The sequence below is a fragment of the Engraulis encrasicolus genome, chromosome 11 (genome assembly GCF_034702125.1).
Source record: "Engraulis encrasicolus isolate BLACKSEA-1 chromosome 11, IST_EnEncr_1.0, whole genome shotgun sequence".
In the NCBI taxonomy this organism is placed as follows: Eukaryota; Metazoa; Chordata; class Actinopteri; order Clupeiformes; family Engraulidae; genus Engraulis; species Engraulis encrasicolus.
This window is the reverse complement of record NC_085867.1, coordinates 24,542,112-24,557,544: the sequence shown is the minus strand read 5'-3', so window position 1 is coordinate 24,557,544 and position 15,433 is coordinate 24,542,112. Positions and strand designations below refer to the sequence as shown.

At 41.3% G+C, this 15,433-nt stretch overlaps 1 protein-coding gene across 1 annotated transcript in view; it reads right to left on the bottom strand.

Annotated features, from left to right (window-relative positions):
- LOC134458872 (solute carrier family 2, facilitated glucose transporter member 11-like) overlaps nucleotides 1–12,439 on the bottom strand; it is an 18,131-nt gene extending 5,692 nt beyond the window's left edge. The window contains exons 1-6 of the mRNA XM_063211268.1: nucleotides 12,373–12,439; nucleotides 11,644–11,704; nucleotides 10,431–10,529; nucleotides 7,388–7,548; nucleotides 6,518–6,642; nucleotides 561–690 (exon numbers count right to left, since the gene is read on the bottom strand). Of these exons, the coding sequence (XP_063067338.1) occupies nucleotides 561–690; nucleotides 6,518–6,642; nucleotides 7,388–7,548; nucleotides 10,431–10,529; nucleotides 11,644–11,704; nucleotides 12,373–12,377 (581 nt within the window). The 5' untranslated portion in view covers nucleotides 12,378–12,439. The remainder of the gene's footprint in view (nucleotides 1–560; nucleotides 691–6,517; nucleotides 6,643–7,387; nucleotides 7,549–10,430; nucleotides 10,530–11,643; nucleotides 11,705–12,372) is intronic.
- Between the last annotated feature and the right edge of the window lie 2,994 nt (nucleotides 12,440–15,433).

Below are 15,433 nucleotides of genomic sequence, written 5' to 3'. Positions count from 1 at the left end.
TGACAAATGGATGAGGAGAGGATAAATAGGATGGAGAGAGGAGGAGGAGAGTAGGGTGAAGAAAGGAAAATAAAGAGGGGAGAAGGTAGGAGATGAGAGGAGACCTGATGCCTATGAGAAAGAAGAGAAGAGAAGAGAGGAGAGGAGAGGAGAGGAGAGGAGAGGAGAGGAGAGGAGAGGAGAGGAGAGGAGAGGAGAGGAGAAGACAAGAGAGACGAAGAGAGGAGAGGAGAGCTGATGCCCAGGAGAGAGAAGAGAAGAAAGGATAGGAGAGGAGAAGAGAGGAGGAGACCAGATGCCCAGGAGAGAGGAGAGAAGATGAGATGGAATGACAGGAGAAAAGAAGAGGAGAGGATGAAAGATGGATGAGGAGAGGGTAAAGAGGATGTAGAGAGGAGAAGAAGATTAGGGTGAAGAAATTAAAGGAAAGAGGACAGAAGGTAGGAGAGGAGAGGAGACCAGATGCCTATGAGAAAGAGGAGAAGGCATGAGGGAAAGAGAGGAGAGGAGAGGAGAGGAGAGAAAATGAGAGGAGAGGAGATGAGAGGAGAGGAGGAGACCTGATGCCCAGGAGCTGGCCAATGAACTTCCCAAAGGATACATAGGTTACCATGGTGAACCCCACCATCCCGCGAAGTCTCTTGGGGGCGCACTCAGGCAGGTAGAGACAGTGACCTACCAGCGCTACACCTACAAAACACACACACACACACACACACACACGCGCACACACGCGCGCACACGCACGCACACGCACACGCACGCACACGCACGCACACGCACACGCACACGCACACGCACACGCACACGCACACGCACACGCACACGCACACGCACACACACACACACACACAAAATGAAGCAAAAAAAAGAGAAAATATCCATTGAGCAGCAGTTCTGTGAAAGAAAATGCCCTCTTGATGCTATAGGCCAGAGGAGAATGGCCATATGTGGTTCTGATAGAAAGGTGACCATAACTCAAATAACTACTTGCTACAACTGAGGTATGCACAAGAGCATCTCCGAATGCACGGCGCCAGTAAAGGCAAAGAGTCCAGGAATCACAAACGCGAGGTTCAAGTTGATTGTGGTGTTTAATGATAGTCACCGGGTGAACAGTACAGCAATACGCCCGACCGGTCTATATCCAGCCGGCTGGTTACGTTATCATCACAGGTAACATACTAACACTCCTGGCGCTACCCTCTTTTCTTCAAAACATTACTTCCCCTGTGAAATACCACCACCAAAGAGTCCCACAAATATGAAAGATTATCATAAACACACTCAATAATCAAAACATAGTCCTCAATGTGACACATAATCGCCCAGTCTCTGAGGCATGCATCGCGACCTTCCAGAGCGCCTGGGCATGCACTCTGGTAGGGGCACGTCGTCTTGCATGCCATCGCTTGGCACCGACTCCTCTTGGTTCACATCGTCACGGCAAGTACGGGTCAGCAGGAGGCTCTGCGATTGCTGGGGGCGTATCAGGGACCTGTGGTGGAGGGTCCTCCGACCCCTCATAGGACGTTTAATCTTGAGACAGATGGGGTACAGCAGCAGAAGCCCACGCCAGGTTCCACTCATGTCAGTGAAGAAACTGAGTTTACAATTTGCACGGATTCACCAAAACTGGACAATGGAAGACTAGAAAAATGTTGCCTAGTCAGATGAGTCTGGATTTCTGCTGCAACACCACAATTGTATGGTCTTAATTTGGCGTTACCAAAATGAAATCCTGCCTTGCCTTCTATGGACGGTTCAAGGTGGTGGTGTAATGGTGAGGGGGATTTTTTCTTGTCAGTCTTTGGGCCCCTTAGTACCAACGGCGAACACCTTTGCAAGCTCTGAAGGCAAAACAGGGTCCAACCTGGTAGTAGCAAGGTGTACCTATAAGTGGTCACGAAGTGTGTGTGTGTGTGTGTGTGTGTGTGTGTGTGTGTGTGTGTGTGTGTGTGTGTGTGTGTGTGTGTGTGTGTGTGTGTGTGTGTGTGTGTCTGTATACAGTATATACACGTATATAGTAAAACACACACGCACATGAGAGCACACACACACACACACACACACACACACACACACACACTCTGGCGGGTATAGGCAGTGCATGAGCATGGCTACACCTACTGCATACAGTAAAACAGACATGCAGAATGTCACAAACATACAGTCAATCCGGAAAGTATTCACAGCGCTTCACTTTTTTCACATTTTATTATCTTACAGCCTTATTCCAAATGCTACAAATGAATCTCTGTTGTCAAAATCCTACACAAATATTTCCATTATGACCATGTGAAAAACAACTGGCCTCGACAGTTTTCAAAATGTATAAAAATTAAAAACAAAGAGATATTTTTTACAAAATTATTCACAGCCTTTGCTTAACCCTATACTGCACACATTATTATCCCATCATGGAAAAAAATCTAACTGTGGTTTTTGTCACATAAAATGAACTTCTTAAGACATTTTTGCAATTTTTTTCAAAAAAAAGTTTTTTGGGGGGGTACATTTAGGTTTGTTGCCATATGGCAACATTGTGCGGTTACGGAAAGGATCCAGTGTACATTTTCCCTCCAAGACCAAACAAGGGTCATACAACATTATGGATTATTTTATAGAAACATAATTGTTTTTATCTCAGAAAAACATTGAAAGTTTACCCAACAGTTCAAGGGAGTTATTTAACACATTTTTGCCCCTGAGAGAACAAATGAATACTGTTTATTATATCCCCGAAAAACAGTATTTCAGTGGTATTACTTTGACCAACCACCAATGAATATATTAGGTATTAACACAATATCTGTGCACAGATTTGCACAAAAAATGTGTATGGTAACTGTCTATAATATGTACATGAACTGATTTAATTTTGGAAGCCAACACTTTCAAGATGGCCGACATTCAAGATGGCCGATTTGCGGGCCAGGCATCTTTCAACATAACCGACAGTTTATTTGTCATAATTTTTGAATGGATGCTTGGATTTACACTAAACCTTGTGTGATAACACTCTATAATGAGTAAATAAGCCATGTAAAATTGTGAGGCCAGTGCTTTAAAGATAGCTGAATTTCAAGATGGCTGACTTTGAAGTTGGCAATCTTTCGAGACGGCCTACCTTTTGTTTACGCCACAACTTTTCAGTGGGTGCTTGGATTTGCAGTAAATCTCGTGTGTTAATAATATAATTGGTTTATGAGCTGTTTGAAATTTCGAGATTATGCTTTTAAAATGGCTGACTTTCAAAATGGTTGACTTTGTACAATAATTTTTGATTGGGTTGACAGATTTGCACAAACGTTGTGTGCTAATTAGCCTAATTATAACATACACATGAAGTCAAAACATTTTGGAGGCTTCAAATGGTCAAGATGACAGTAGCTTTATGCTCAAATCTGGGGTTTGGGGATTTTTTTGGTATTCCTCTGGCAGTCTGGGGAGGCTGCATAGGCCTTGTTCGCTTTTCTACATGTACTCAGAGTGAAAGCTCATAAAACAGTTCTGTACACCTATTATACCATTTTTAATGTTCATTACAGACTGCCATTTACACTAATTATAAATATTATCAGTTATCAATCATTCAATCAATAAATAAATCAATTAATCAATCAATTAGAATTGGGTATTTGTATCAATACACTTTCCCTATTGACCGTCTTGTTCCATTACCGCACAATGTTGCCGTATGGCAACATACCTATTTTTCAACATAAAATGGAAATAATTTTAGTTGAAAACAAAACAAATGGTGAAAACAGATCATGACTAACTATAGATCATCCCAATATTTTTTTAAATTTTGTAAATATTGCAAAAAGTGTGAAAAATCTTGGCCAATGCCAGAGCAATCTGTCAAGGACACACGCTCATGTACAGTCAGGGAAAGAGCGAGTCTGGGGCAGTGTGTGGTGTCAGGTGATGTCAAGAAACCACATCATTGGATAAAACAAGGTCACAGTTTCAATATAAAAACCAATCAGTGTCTATTATTTACATTTAAATACCAGGAAATGCCAAAAGAATGGTATGTTGCCATATGGCAACACCGTGCAGTATAGGGTTAATACTTTGTAGAACCACCTTTGGCAGCAACTACATTCATTTTTTTCATTTCGAAATGAAAAGGGCTTAAAAGGGAGGTCATGGGTGTGTGTTTCAACCTTTCAGTACATTGAAATTGTACATTTTGAGTCTGCACCTGGCTAAAATAAATGGGAGTGAGTTTTGAATGAAATCCTATGGAGAGTATCATGGTCTGCTTCTGTAGTCACAGTGCATGTTGACATGCATGCTTCTTTAGGTGTAATTCAGATTTCCAATGTTGACGGCATTCATACATCCTTAACGATGTCAGTCCCACTACCATGCTTGACTAGCCAGATGATGCACTTTTTTGGTAAAATTCACTTGTTTACCACCACACATGCTTAACACCATCTAAAGCAAATTTGTTTATCTTGGTCTCATCAAACCGCACGACATGGTTCCAGTAATCCATATCCTTGGTCTGTTCATCTCTCTTGAGACCAAGATAAACAAATTTGCTTAAGATGGCGTCAAGCATGTGTGGTGGTAAACAAGTGAGTTTTACACAAAAAGTGCATCATCTGGCTAGTCAAGCATGGTTGTGGGCAGGGCCGTCGTTAGGACTATTTACATTTACATTTTTACAAAAACAAATGCAATAAAGCACTGAATACAAACCACCAAGAAGGCAAGTTAATCTGAATACAAGTTCCTGTTTGCTTATTTATTGTTTAATGCCACTTATATCCTACTGCACAGCAATAAAAGCAGGGTGCACAGCAATATGTTATGCAAGGGGGGGGAGAAACAGGTAGAGGATTGTGCTTTGTGACTAACACCTCGAGAAAAGTGCAATTACTTACACGGATGAAATCTTCCGGCCCAAAGTACCAATTTTCACTCACAATACCCGTGTAATAAATCCATTTGAAATTGTATTGAAATTATAGTTGAGCTTTAATATTTGTCTTAACAGTTTGAAAACACACATGAACTGATTAAAATAGCTACTAATGGAGTAAAAATGACCTAATATCTGCCGGGGATGCATCATTTTCCAAGTAAGGAACCTGTTTGAATGAATCGCTTCCTGACCACTGCTTCTCCTGGAGACGCACAGTTAGTAACTCCTTAAAGTTCCTAGTCCTTGTGTAAATTATGCTCTCTGCATTTTTATCTAATCATTTTAACTTCCGTACATAATATTCATCAGTTGAAACATTTTGAAATGTTTTGTTTAGCTTACATATGAGGAATGTTAATTAAAATTTGAATTAAAAAAAAAAATCATTGTAACTAGTGTTTAAAATTGGTATGGTGCTCTTAAAATAATTGTTCAAGAACACGCTTTTGCACAGCTCTGTAGGTGGGCAGGTGCGTAGGATATTATCCCAGTGGGGTTGTCATTCAAGTGTAAAGACATCCTGCACACTGTCCATTCCACCAACAAACTTTAATACAACATGAAGGTCGGATGACCGAAACAATGTATTAAAGTTTGTTGTTGGAATGAACAGTGTGCGGGAATTCTTTTCTCTTAAAATAATGAATTCATAGACAAAACCTTTGCAGGTGAGCTGAAAAAAATTTGTGGCGCGCTGTGCGCGCACATTTTCTTCCTCTGGGGCTAAGCCCCCCCTGTCTCCCAAACCTAGTGACGGGCCTGGTTGTGGGACTGACATGGTTTGGAGATGTATGGATGCCGTCATCATTGGAAATCTGGGGTCCGTATCTCGAAAGCGCCTTTGCTAACGACGGTAGCAACGTCCTTCATAAGAGTGACTCAACTCTCTCTCGACAGCGACGCTCATCACTAAATCCAAGGGAATGATAAGACGGTCTTAAGACGGTCTTAAGACGGTAAGCAACGACAATAATCGAGAAGCGGACCCCTGAATTACACCTAAAGAAGCATGCATGTCAACATGCACTGTGACTACAGAGGCAGATCATGATACTCTCCATAGGATTTCATTCAAAACTCACCCCCATCTATTTTAGCCAGGTGCAGACTCAAAATGTACAATTTCAATGGACTGTAAGGTTGAAACACACACCAATGACCTCCCTTTTAATCCCTTTTCATTTCAAAATGAAATATGAATGTAGTTGCTGTAAAAGGTGGTTCTACAAAGTATTAAGCAAATGCTGTGAATACTTTTGTGATGTGATTTCTTTGTTTTTTATTTTTATACATTTTGAAAACTGTCTAGACAACTTGTTTTTCACATGGTCATAATGGAATAATGTGTGTAGGATTTTGACAACAGAGATTCATTTGTAGCATTTGGAATAAGGCTGTAAGATAATAAAATGTGAAAAAAGTGAAGTGCTGTGAATACTTTCCGGATTGACTGTATGACCATAATATACATACTTATGTCATGTGTTCACATCATGGAGGGGCCATCATGTCACATACCGTTGCTGTGCATGAACCGAAGAACAACAGGAAGGGACACAGTAGAACACTAACCTGCGTTGAGGCCGTAGATAAACCTTCCGGCCATGATCATCTCGAAGGACATGGCTGTTTTGCTCAGCGCCATCAGAACGGCCCCTGCAATGGCTACCAGGTTGTTCAACAGCAGGCATCTCTTCCTGGTTAAGTGCATCACAGGAACACAGAAGCACATGGTGGGTACCAGTAATAATAGTTAAACTCATCTCAGTCCAGGGGCCACACACAGCTAATTTGATCTCAAGTGGGTAGACCAGTATCGTAACGTAATCATGAAATGTTGCAAATGTCAACTTCATATCAGAATCACACTGCTAGTCAATCATCTCAAGGATTCAAACTACTCCATACAGCACTGGTCAACAGGTATGGTATAGGGCCTATTAGGAGCATTGACTGTAACTAGAGACCAGAAAAGGCAAATTTGTTGTCACATCTTAACATCGACTGCAGGAACGTTGTATTGGGCAAGAGATTTGTCTTTTTGAGATCTTGTTTGTTTATTTCTCTCTCAAACCACCACCTATATTTGACATCCCTGAAATAGTGGGGAAAAATCATTACATCTCTCTCTCTCTCTCTCTCTCTCTCTCTCTCTCTCTGGGAAAAGTCATTACAGTTGCTCACATTTTTTCCTGTTGCTGGTGGCCTACTGATCCTCCATGACATCATGATCCAATTTTTATTCAATATCTTGCAAAAGCAGAATTGAAAAGTCCTCATCTCATTTTCAATCGGGATGTTGCATGGGGGAAATCCCCCCAGAATTTGCTTTGCCTATGTTGAGAGCGAGGCGTTGACAAAGTTGACTGACTGACTGACTGACTGACTGACTGAGACCTCTGACTGGCAAACATTATATTAGGTGATTGTATCGTGGATTACCTGCCGTACTTGTCCGCCAGTCGTCCAGCGCTGAGCGAGCCTATCAGGCCTCCGATGCAGTAGATGGACACCACAAAGGACCAGATGATTGACAGTTGCCATGGCGGCAGGTTGAGGCCGTATCGCTCAGTACAGGTGACGTTGATCAGCTCTTTAATGAACTAAACCCCCACATACAGTAGGTTAGAAGGAGCCAACAAGACTATGGCGATTAAAATGTTATTCCTGTATTTTTATACCTTCATTTTTTTATACCTTCATGCATGAATATGGCACCACTGCATTTGCCCAGAGGTAAAAGACAAAAGAGTTGTAGTCAATTGGACTAAAATGTTTTGTAAGAATGATCTGATAAATGACAGGCGTTCAGTGGCCCTGCATGGATGACATTTTGCATGTTACCTTCAGTTACAAGTACGACCTACCAGTTGTTTTTTGTCAGGTGATCTATCTGTGACCTCAAGAGATTGGTTGCCCACATCAGATTGTAAAGCACTTCAGTTTATTAACAACATAAAAGAAATGTTGCAGAGCCAGACTGACCTCAAAACATCGAATGCCAGAGATACTAGCCCTGGAGAAAGATTTTGATCTCATAGTCATGGAACAGGTTCCTGGTTGAGAATGTTGTTTTAGGTCCGAGTCCAGTTCCAAGATCTTGAAGAGTAACCCCCCATACCCCATCCCTCTCTCTAGAGCTTGGTAACCTTCGGCAGGGGCGCTGCCAGAAATGTTGGGCCCCATGAAAGATTCGAATTTTGGACCCCCTTAAGGGCCCCTCTCAGTGCTTGGGCCCTCTTAAGGGCCTCTATCAGTGCTTGGGCCCTTAGAATCTGTACCACTTTCCCCCCTATAGGCCCCCATGACCTTCGGTGCAACTTTTACCCTCTCTCTCTTGGATCGTCATGATATAATATTTATACACATGGTCACTTCAACTAAGAAACATGGTTACTTTAACTTAGAAACTACGCTACAATCCGCATATCACGGATTCTTGAGAAAGTGGCAAAAACAGGTTTTAATTTTGGAAGAAAAAAAGTGGTTCAGATCCAACTTATAGATGTATATTAGAAGGTCTTGACTGTGCAGCAATTTAATTGGCCAAGCTCCCACTGTTTTACATTTTTCATAAAGTAGGCTCTTTCTTGGTTTTGTCAACACCGTCAGACATAATTAGAAATAAAAAAATATGTGTTTACTGTATTCAAGTGAAGAATTACTTAAATTATTGAACATAATTGTAGATACATATATTAAGCACATTCTTAAAAACTGACAAAAACACGTAAAACTCCAAATTCTGTGGTTTTGGGTGACCTCCATCAGATGTCACCACTGTCAGGTTTTTTGTCTGACGATGGTGATGAAAAGCCTTCCAAATGCACCTTAGTGGAGGCTAGAGTAAAATTTTGGATCATAATAGCCTACTAATTTGTATGATAATGTTTCATAAACCAGCACAATTCAGTAAAATATGGAACAAGATGACGAACAATGGAACAAAATCTGACGGTGGTGACATCTGATGGTGGTGACAAAAAAATACTCTTTTACATAATATGCATAGTTTGTTCATATTAGCGAATTAATTAATTAATCTGATATAACACTATTGTATAACACTGACAGTGTTGACAGCTTATGGTTGGGACAGTACCAGTCTCCAAACAAATTAACAAATTGAACAGAAAACAATAAGCTTACAGGAGCTTCAGTGATGGTGAAGTATACAATAGAGCTAAATGTTTGAAGAGGGGTCCTCAGTAATGACAATGACCTTGTGCATACATGAATTTATTGGCTTTTTAAAAAAAATCTGACAGTGGTGAAGAAAATGTGGAACACATTTTGAGCAATCAGAAACTAATAGTAAATATTGTTCAATATTCATGCACAGTTCTGTAGAACCACTTCTTCCACGTCATGGTGATATTATCTATGAACATAAACCAGGATTTCCCCCTGCTCTTAAGGCCTATATTAAAAGGTCCTCCACTATGTCCCCTGACAATATAATTGCACAATTGTATTGCAATTGTCATTTCATGTGAAACTGCGTAATATTAAAATTAAAATACGATAAGACGGCTTCAAGGGCGCAAACGGCACTCGAGACAAACTAGGTTCCCCATCCCTGGTCTAAACAGTATAAATGACTGTACAAATAAACGCCCTTATAATCTTTTTTTTTGTTAAATCCTTGAAGTTAACAGAAGATATCTTCACCATCTCTCCATAGAAGGCAGAGAGAGTTTAGATTGAGAGGGGACATATGGCGGCCATCTTGGTGACGCCTTCGGGGTGCTATTTCGCGATTAAGTAGACCAGATCTGAGAGTCAATGGGAAAAATGAATGGGGAAACTGAGTATAGGACGGAGGGGAACCCAGCGGTTGTGAAAACCATATGGTTGAAACGACCGTGAAAAACTGATCAACCTAGACTACTTGGTTGTGTCATACGAGTCAAAATAAAGCTTTTTGAGCCACTTTTCTCACGGTTTTTTTGACAGAGCGCAGGCGCAGTAGTTCCATAACGGCACGAGAGCAACGGCTTTTCACAACTGAGCATGTGCATAATTTTGCGTGCGCCGATGCAGCCAGATGATTGGATCACTGTCAACGCAGCTCAGCAGGCACATTGGCTCTTGTTACCAGAAAGGCGGGAGATGTGCGGGTAGACGCCATATTTGCGTTACGAATCTTCACCGTTAATTTCTATGTCCTATCTCCCCTTACTAGAATATTTCTGTAGAAGGCACACTAACAGAGGGCATTTCTCAAAATCTAGGGCAGTGCACTTCCAAATGTATCAGCCTAATTAGTCACGCCCATGATTGGATACTCTTTATTAGTCACACCCAGTGATTGGATATTCTGTAGAGTTCACCAAAGAGTATCCAATCACTGGGCGTGACTAATTAGGCTGATACACTTGGAAGTGCACTGCACTAGTTTTTGAGAAATACCTTCACTTTCATTCACTGAGTTCAGTTCCCACTTCCACAATCTCTGCACGAAAAACCCAATTCACAAACTTACAATGGATGGGGAGGTGAGAATGGATATTTGGAGGCCGTACTGGAAAGAGCCACCGATGCCCACAATGAAAATGGCCGCAGTGAGGAGAGGACATTTCAGCTGCCAAAACGGGAAACAAAATCAACTGTTAAATTGCTGAGTTATTTGAGATTGTTAACCTTTTTCTTACATTAAAAAAGTTAAAAAATCAATTGTGAATCACAGATCCAGATAGGTACTGTTTACTTTGTACCTATCCAAATAGGCTATGTTCATAAATGAGATCCAGACAATGGATGCTGTAGTCTACTTTGCACCTAATCAGATATGTTCACAAACAGGTAGTTTTGTAGGCTATATTTGGACTTTTTTATACTTTTTTATAATTGTGACTAATCGACTATAAAAATTTGTTGGCTCATAGTCATTCATAGTCGGCTTATCGTTTCATTTAATTCAATGCTTTTTTACTTAGTTTTCTAATGCTTTATTACTTTACTGAAACCTAAAATTGCCCAGCACGTATGAATTGGACGTTGTATCTCGGAGTAAATAAGCTGCTATCACGATTTAAAGCTCATTGTGAGCTCAGGGACCTAATTTTAACGTTTTCTTTCTTTTTTCCCCAATTTCCTTGAAGATTAACCCATTTTGTCCAAAGCCCTTTTTGGGAAAGGATGCCCTCTGCCTATTAAATCCTAAATATCTCAGCCTCCGAAGCACATACAACCATGAAATGAGTTACATTTAAAAGCTAGGACATTTGTTTTGCCTTAGAATGTGTTCATTCAGCTCTAACTTACCCACATTTTTAATAAAACAGCTCAAATCTCAAGAACCTGAATGCAGTGTATACACAGTAAATTCTGCAGTGCTCATTTAATACTTAGAGAGTTGATTTGACATAATTTGGACTTAAATGAACTCTTTAAGTGTTGAATTAACACCGCAACATTTACTGTGTATGTGTCTCCAGGACACAATGGGTTAAAGTGCTAGAGTCCTTGAAAAATGAATCGTTTGACTAATCGACTATTCGGAAAAAAATGGTTGATAGATTAATCGGGAGAAAAATAATCGTTTAGGACAGCCCTAGTCCCAATCCAGTAGGCATATCAGTACACCCTGCTGTCATCCTCTATTACTACAGTCCATCATATACAAATGGTTTTAACATTGTTTGCACTTTTAGTGTTGTGCAACAGAAGAGCGTGTAAGAATAATGGGTACTTACCAGTTGGGCGAGGGCAAAAGCCATGCCGAAGACCTGTGACAGTGTTTGTCTTTTGTTGGCTCTATTCCACACACACACACCACAACACCACACACCACACACACACACACACACACACACACACACACACAAAGTCCGAATGTCTTATCCGAATGGCAAATCAGTCTGAGAGTTCAAAAATAGAGAACATTAAAATAGGCCAAGGTGGCCAGCAGTCCTCTTCTCTGCAACACATCTACAGCGGGCCTACAATGCTACTCCTTTAGGCTTGTATCAGTTTTCCTTCCAGAGCAGTTATGGTGACACTGCCCCATCTCTCTTAGGCTCCCTTTCAAGATCTTAGAGATCAGTCATTTGTGACCCTGCCTGCCCCACCTCCTTATCGGTCTGCATGCCTCTCCACATTTTCAGTGATGTGTCCCAAGGCTGCAGGGGTGGATCATCATTAGCATGTTGCATCGTTACCCTGCCTCTCAAGAGAGGGTCAGTTTCAAAACAAATGTCAAAGGTTAAAAAAGTAATTTCTTCGCCACAATGGTGAACTGTGAACATGAGCACCCTGAATTTCATTATGGTAACTAAGATAAAGCATAATACATGTCACCAATGCAACATCAATTCTGGTCTCCTAAATAGGCAGGACTTTCCCATTCAACTCCATTCATTCTGAACCCCTGCTAGTCTCCTAATGTGGCATGGCAGCCATTTGATAGCAGCTTAGAACCTTACGTCATGTTGATTTCAGAAGAAACTCCTTATAAACTGCTTCCTCTAAACAAATGCCTGGAGGGACAAGTCAACTGAAATGAGCCGTCTCATCAGGATCATCACCAGTTGTTTGCCACACCTGTGAACACCAGTTGGGAGTTGTAGTCCAATAGTCTGGGATTTGTAGTGCTTGCACTTTTTTGTCTCTCCTCTATCCAACATGCGTAGGTAGAAGAGCATGTATATAATTCCTTCATTGCAAAAAAATACCCACAACATACAGTACAAACATACATACATGTACATACATGCATACATACCGTAATTACATACATATGCCTACATGTATACACATATGCTTGCGATGGTTGACAGCATGAATCTTCTATTTTCTCCATTCAGGAGGGGTGACATTGAGGCAAGAGGCCAGATAGTAAATGACAAAAATGGAGTTGTTTGTTGTGGGATGTTACAGTGCTTTGAGCATTCTGTACCATGGACTGGTAATGCGCCTGTATGCAGTGGGGGAACAATTGCACAGGGCCGCAAGCCAAGACACTGATTGAGCCCCCATGCGGCCAAACAAGGTCATAAGGGTAGGGATGCACCGATACCACTTTTTGAAAACCGATACAAGTACGAGTACATTAATGTGTGTACTTGCCGATACCGAGTACCGATACCGATACCTTTCACCACCAAAATACAATGAAAATAAATGCATGGCCTTGTTTTTTTTTCCGCCTGTGATATTTTTATTGTCCATTTCCATGTAGATTTAAATGTTAGTAAATGTATGAGGTGGCACTTTTTTCCATGCTGATTTCAAGTCCACAGAACATGACAAGACTTTGCATTGTTTTGAGTAATAGTAGTACTCGTAGCTGGTATCGGCAAGTGCTTGACGAGTATGAGTATGAGTATAATGACCAGTATCGGGAGCCGGTGCATCCCTACATAATGGGGCCCCCAACACCAATATGAGTGGGCCCTGGGCCCACGCTCTGTTGCCTCCCCTACTGTCAAGTCAAGTCAAGTGTACTTTATTGTCAGAAATCTACGTATGTAACGGGGTTAGCACAGAAGTTTGAAATAGTGCTTGACCAGTCTCCAATATGCAGTTAAAGTAGAACATATAAATAAGACATTGACAATGATAACTATTATTATTATATAACATTGCTCCAGCCCTGACGTTATGTTTCTGGCGAAAAATAGTTCAGTAATATGCCTACAGTGTAGTAGGTTAAGTATGCTGTTGTCCGACCCCCTTTTATAACAACCTCTACCGTTCTAGAAAAGATACTTTGCATTCTACTGAGGTGATCATTGATACTGCATTGACAATGGGGCAGCCATTGATACCCCCGCCATATCACCTCCCCACCCGAGCCATGAGCCACAGCCCCAAACTTTGGCCAATGGTATCATCTGAGGGGAGAAATGGTACGTAACAATGTTTTTGGTTAAGGTACATCCCCCCACTATAAGAAAAATCCTGATAGCAGTCATGGGGCGAAAACACTTTTTTTGGCTCTTAAAGTTACTACCCCCCCTATAATAAATTCTGTTTTGGTGATCGGATGTATTGTTTTAGGCTCATGTTGGGGGTATTGGCAATATTCTATACCATGTTGCTTGGTATTACTGGAAAGGGGACCTTTCAGGCTTTCGTTTACTGAATGTGTCTGACATACCCACAGGTCAAAGCACTTCATTATACCAGACAGGAAAACTGACCCCTCTGCCCCCCCTTGTCAGCTTACCTGCTCGGGGCACTCTACTCATTCAGGAAATGTACAATATATCCATACAATTATTTTGTGTACAGTATGATTGTGAGAGCCTTACATTTAACTTGTACAACCAGCAAAAGTTAAAGTAAAAAGTAAGTTCGCTATCACCCCTGCTATCAGGCTTTTTCTAGTAGTGGGGGAATATACTAACCTGACTTACGTCACCTGGCAGCGTTCAGCAACTAGGTGTTCCCAGAGGGCAATAGTCAGGTAAGGGATATACACCCAGCCAAAAAACATTGTTAACATTTCTTCCCCCAGATGATACCGATCATTCCCCCTGGCTCATGGTCTAACCGGCTTGGGAACTGAAGATATCTGCATCATAAATTAGCATGAAGATTAATTTAATGTTAACTAATAAGCAAATATGGTTTATATATTTGTAGAATGCTTTATTACAATCATTTCATAGATTGAGTAATGGAATACACGTTTCTTTAAAGAAAAATGATGGTTCTTTTGCTAAATAATAAATATATGTTTTGTAATGTTTTTTTTTAATTATTTTTTTTTAATCAATCTGAATTTAGGAGGGCCCAATTTGGGGGGCAAAGTGGTTGTGACCCCAAGTGTCTAGCGGTGACCCAGTCCAGTTTGCACCTATACTACAATAAAATAAAATAAATAACTCAACTAGACCATGGCAAAGTTTTGCATGTTATTAATGCAGCTGAGACTTTGCTCCTTAGGAGGGTATGAAAGGGTGAAACTACAGCACTCATCACCATCCCTCACGCTGGTTTTGTGGAAATAGACTGTCAGATCTTGTTTTTGTTTTTTCTTTAATTATTATTTTGTTTGTTTGAGTCTGCCATCAGACATCTTGTGGTGATGACTTGGATATTGCAGAGAAGGTCTCCAGGAGGGGGGAGGGGGGGTGTTGTAGCCTCCTCTTTATACTGTGGGCAGTGTAGTCATACACATGGTTTCTGTTTGGCATACTTTCCACAGAGCTGCCAGTTGTCATATGGCCGGACGATGACTTGGCTTGTACATAGTGGAGTGGAGTAGGGAGCAGGCGGTGGCGGCACACATGCCTACAGGGCTGTGGCCTGTGGTGGGGGGGCCCTAAACTGTAGCCATAGCTAGCCTCTGGGGGCCCTAGGCTGCAGCCATAATATAGCCTGTGGGGGCTCCTAGGGGCATTTTCTCTCAAACGCCACACACACACCTCTTAGCATCTCAACAGGCAGCTTCTCAAGCAGAGAAACTGCAAACATTGTTATGTGCATGCGCGTGAGAAAGACACAGAGAGATAAAGAGAACGTGAGATAGAGAGCGTG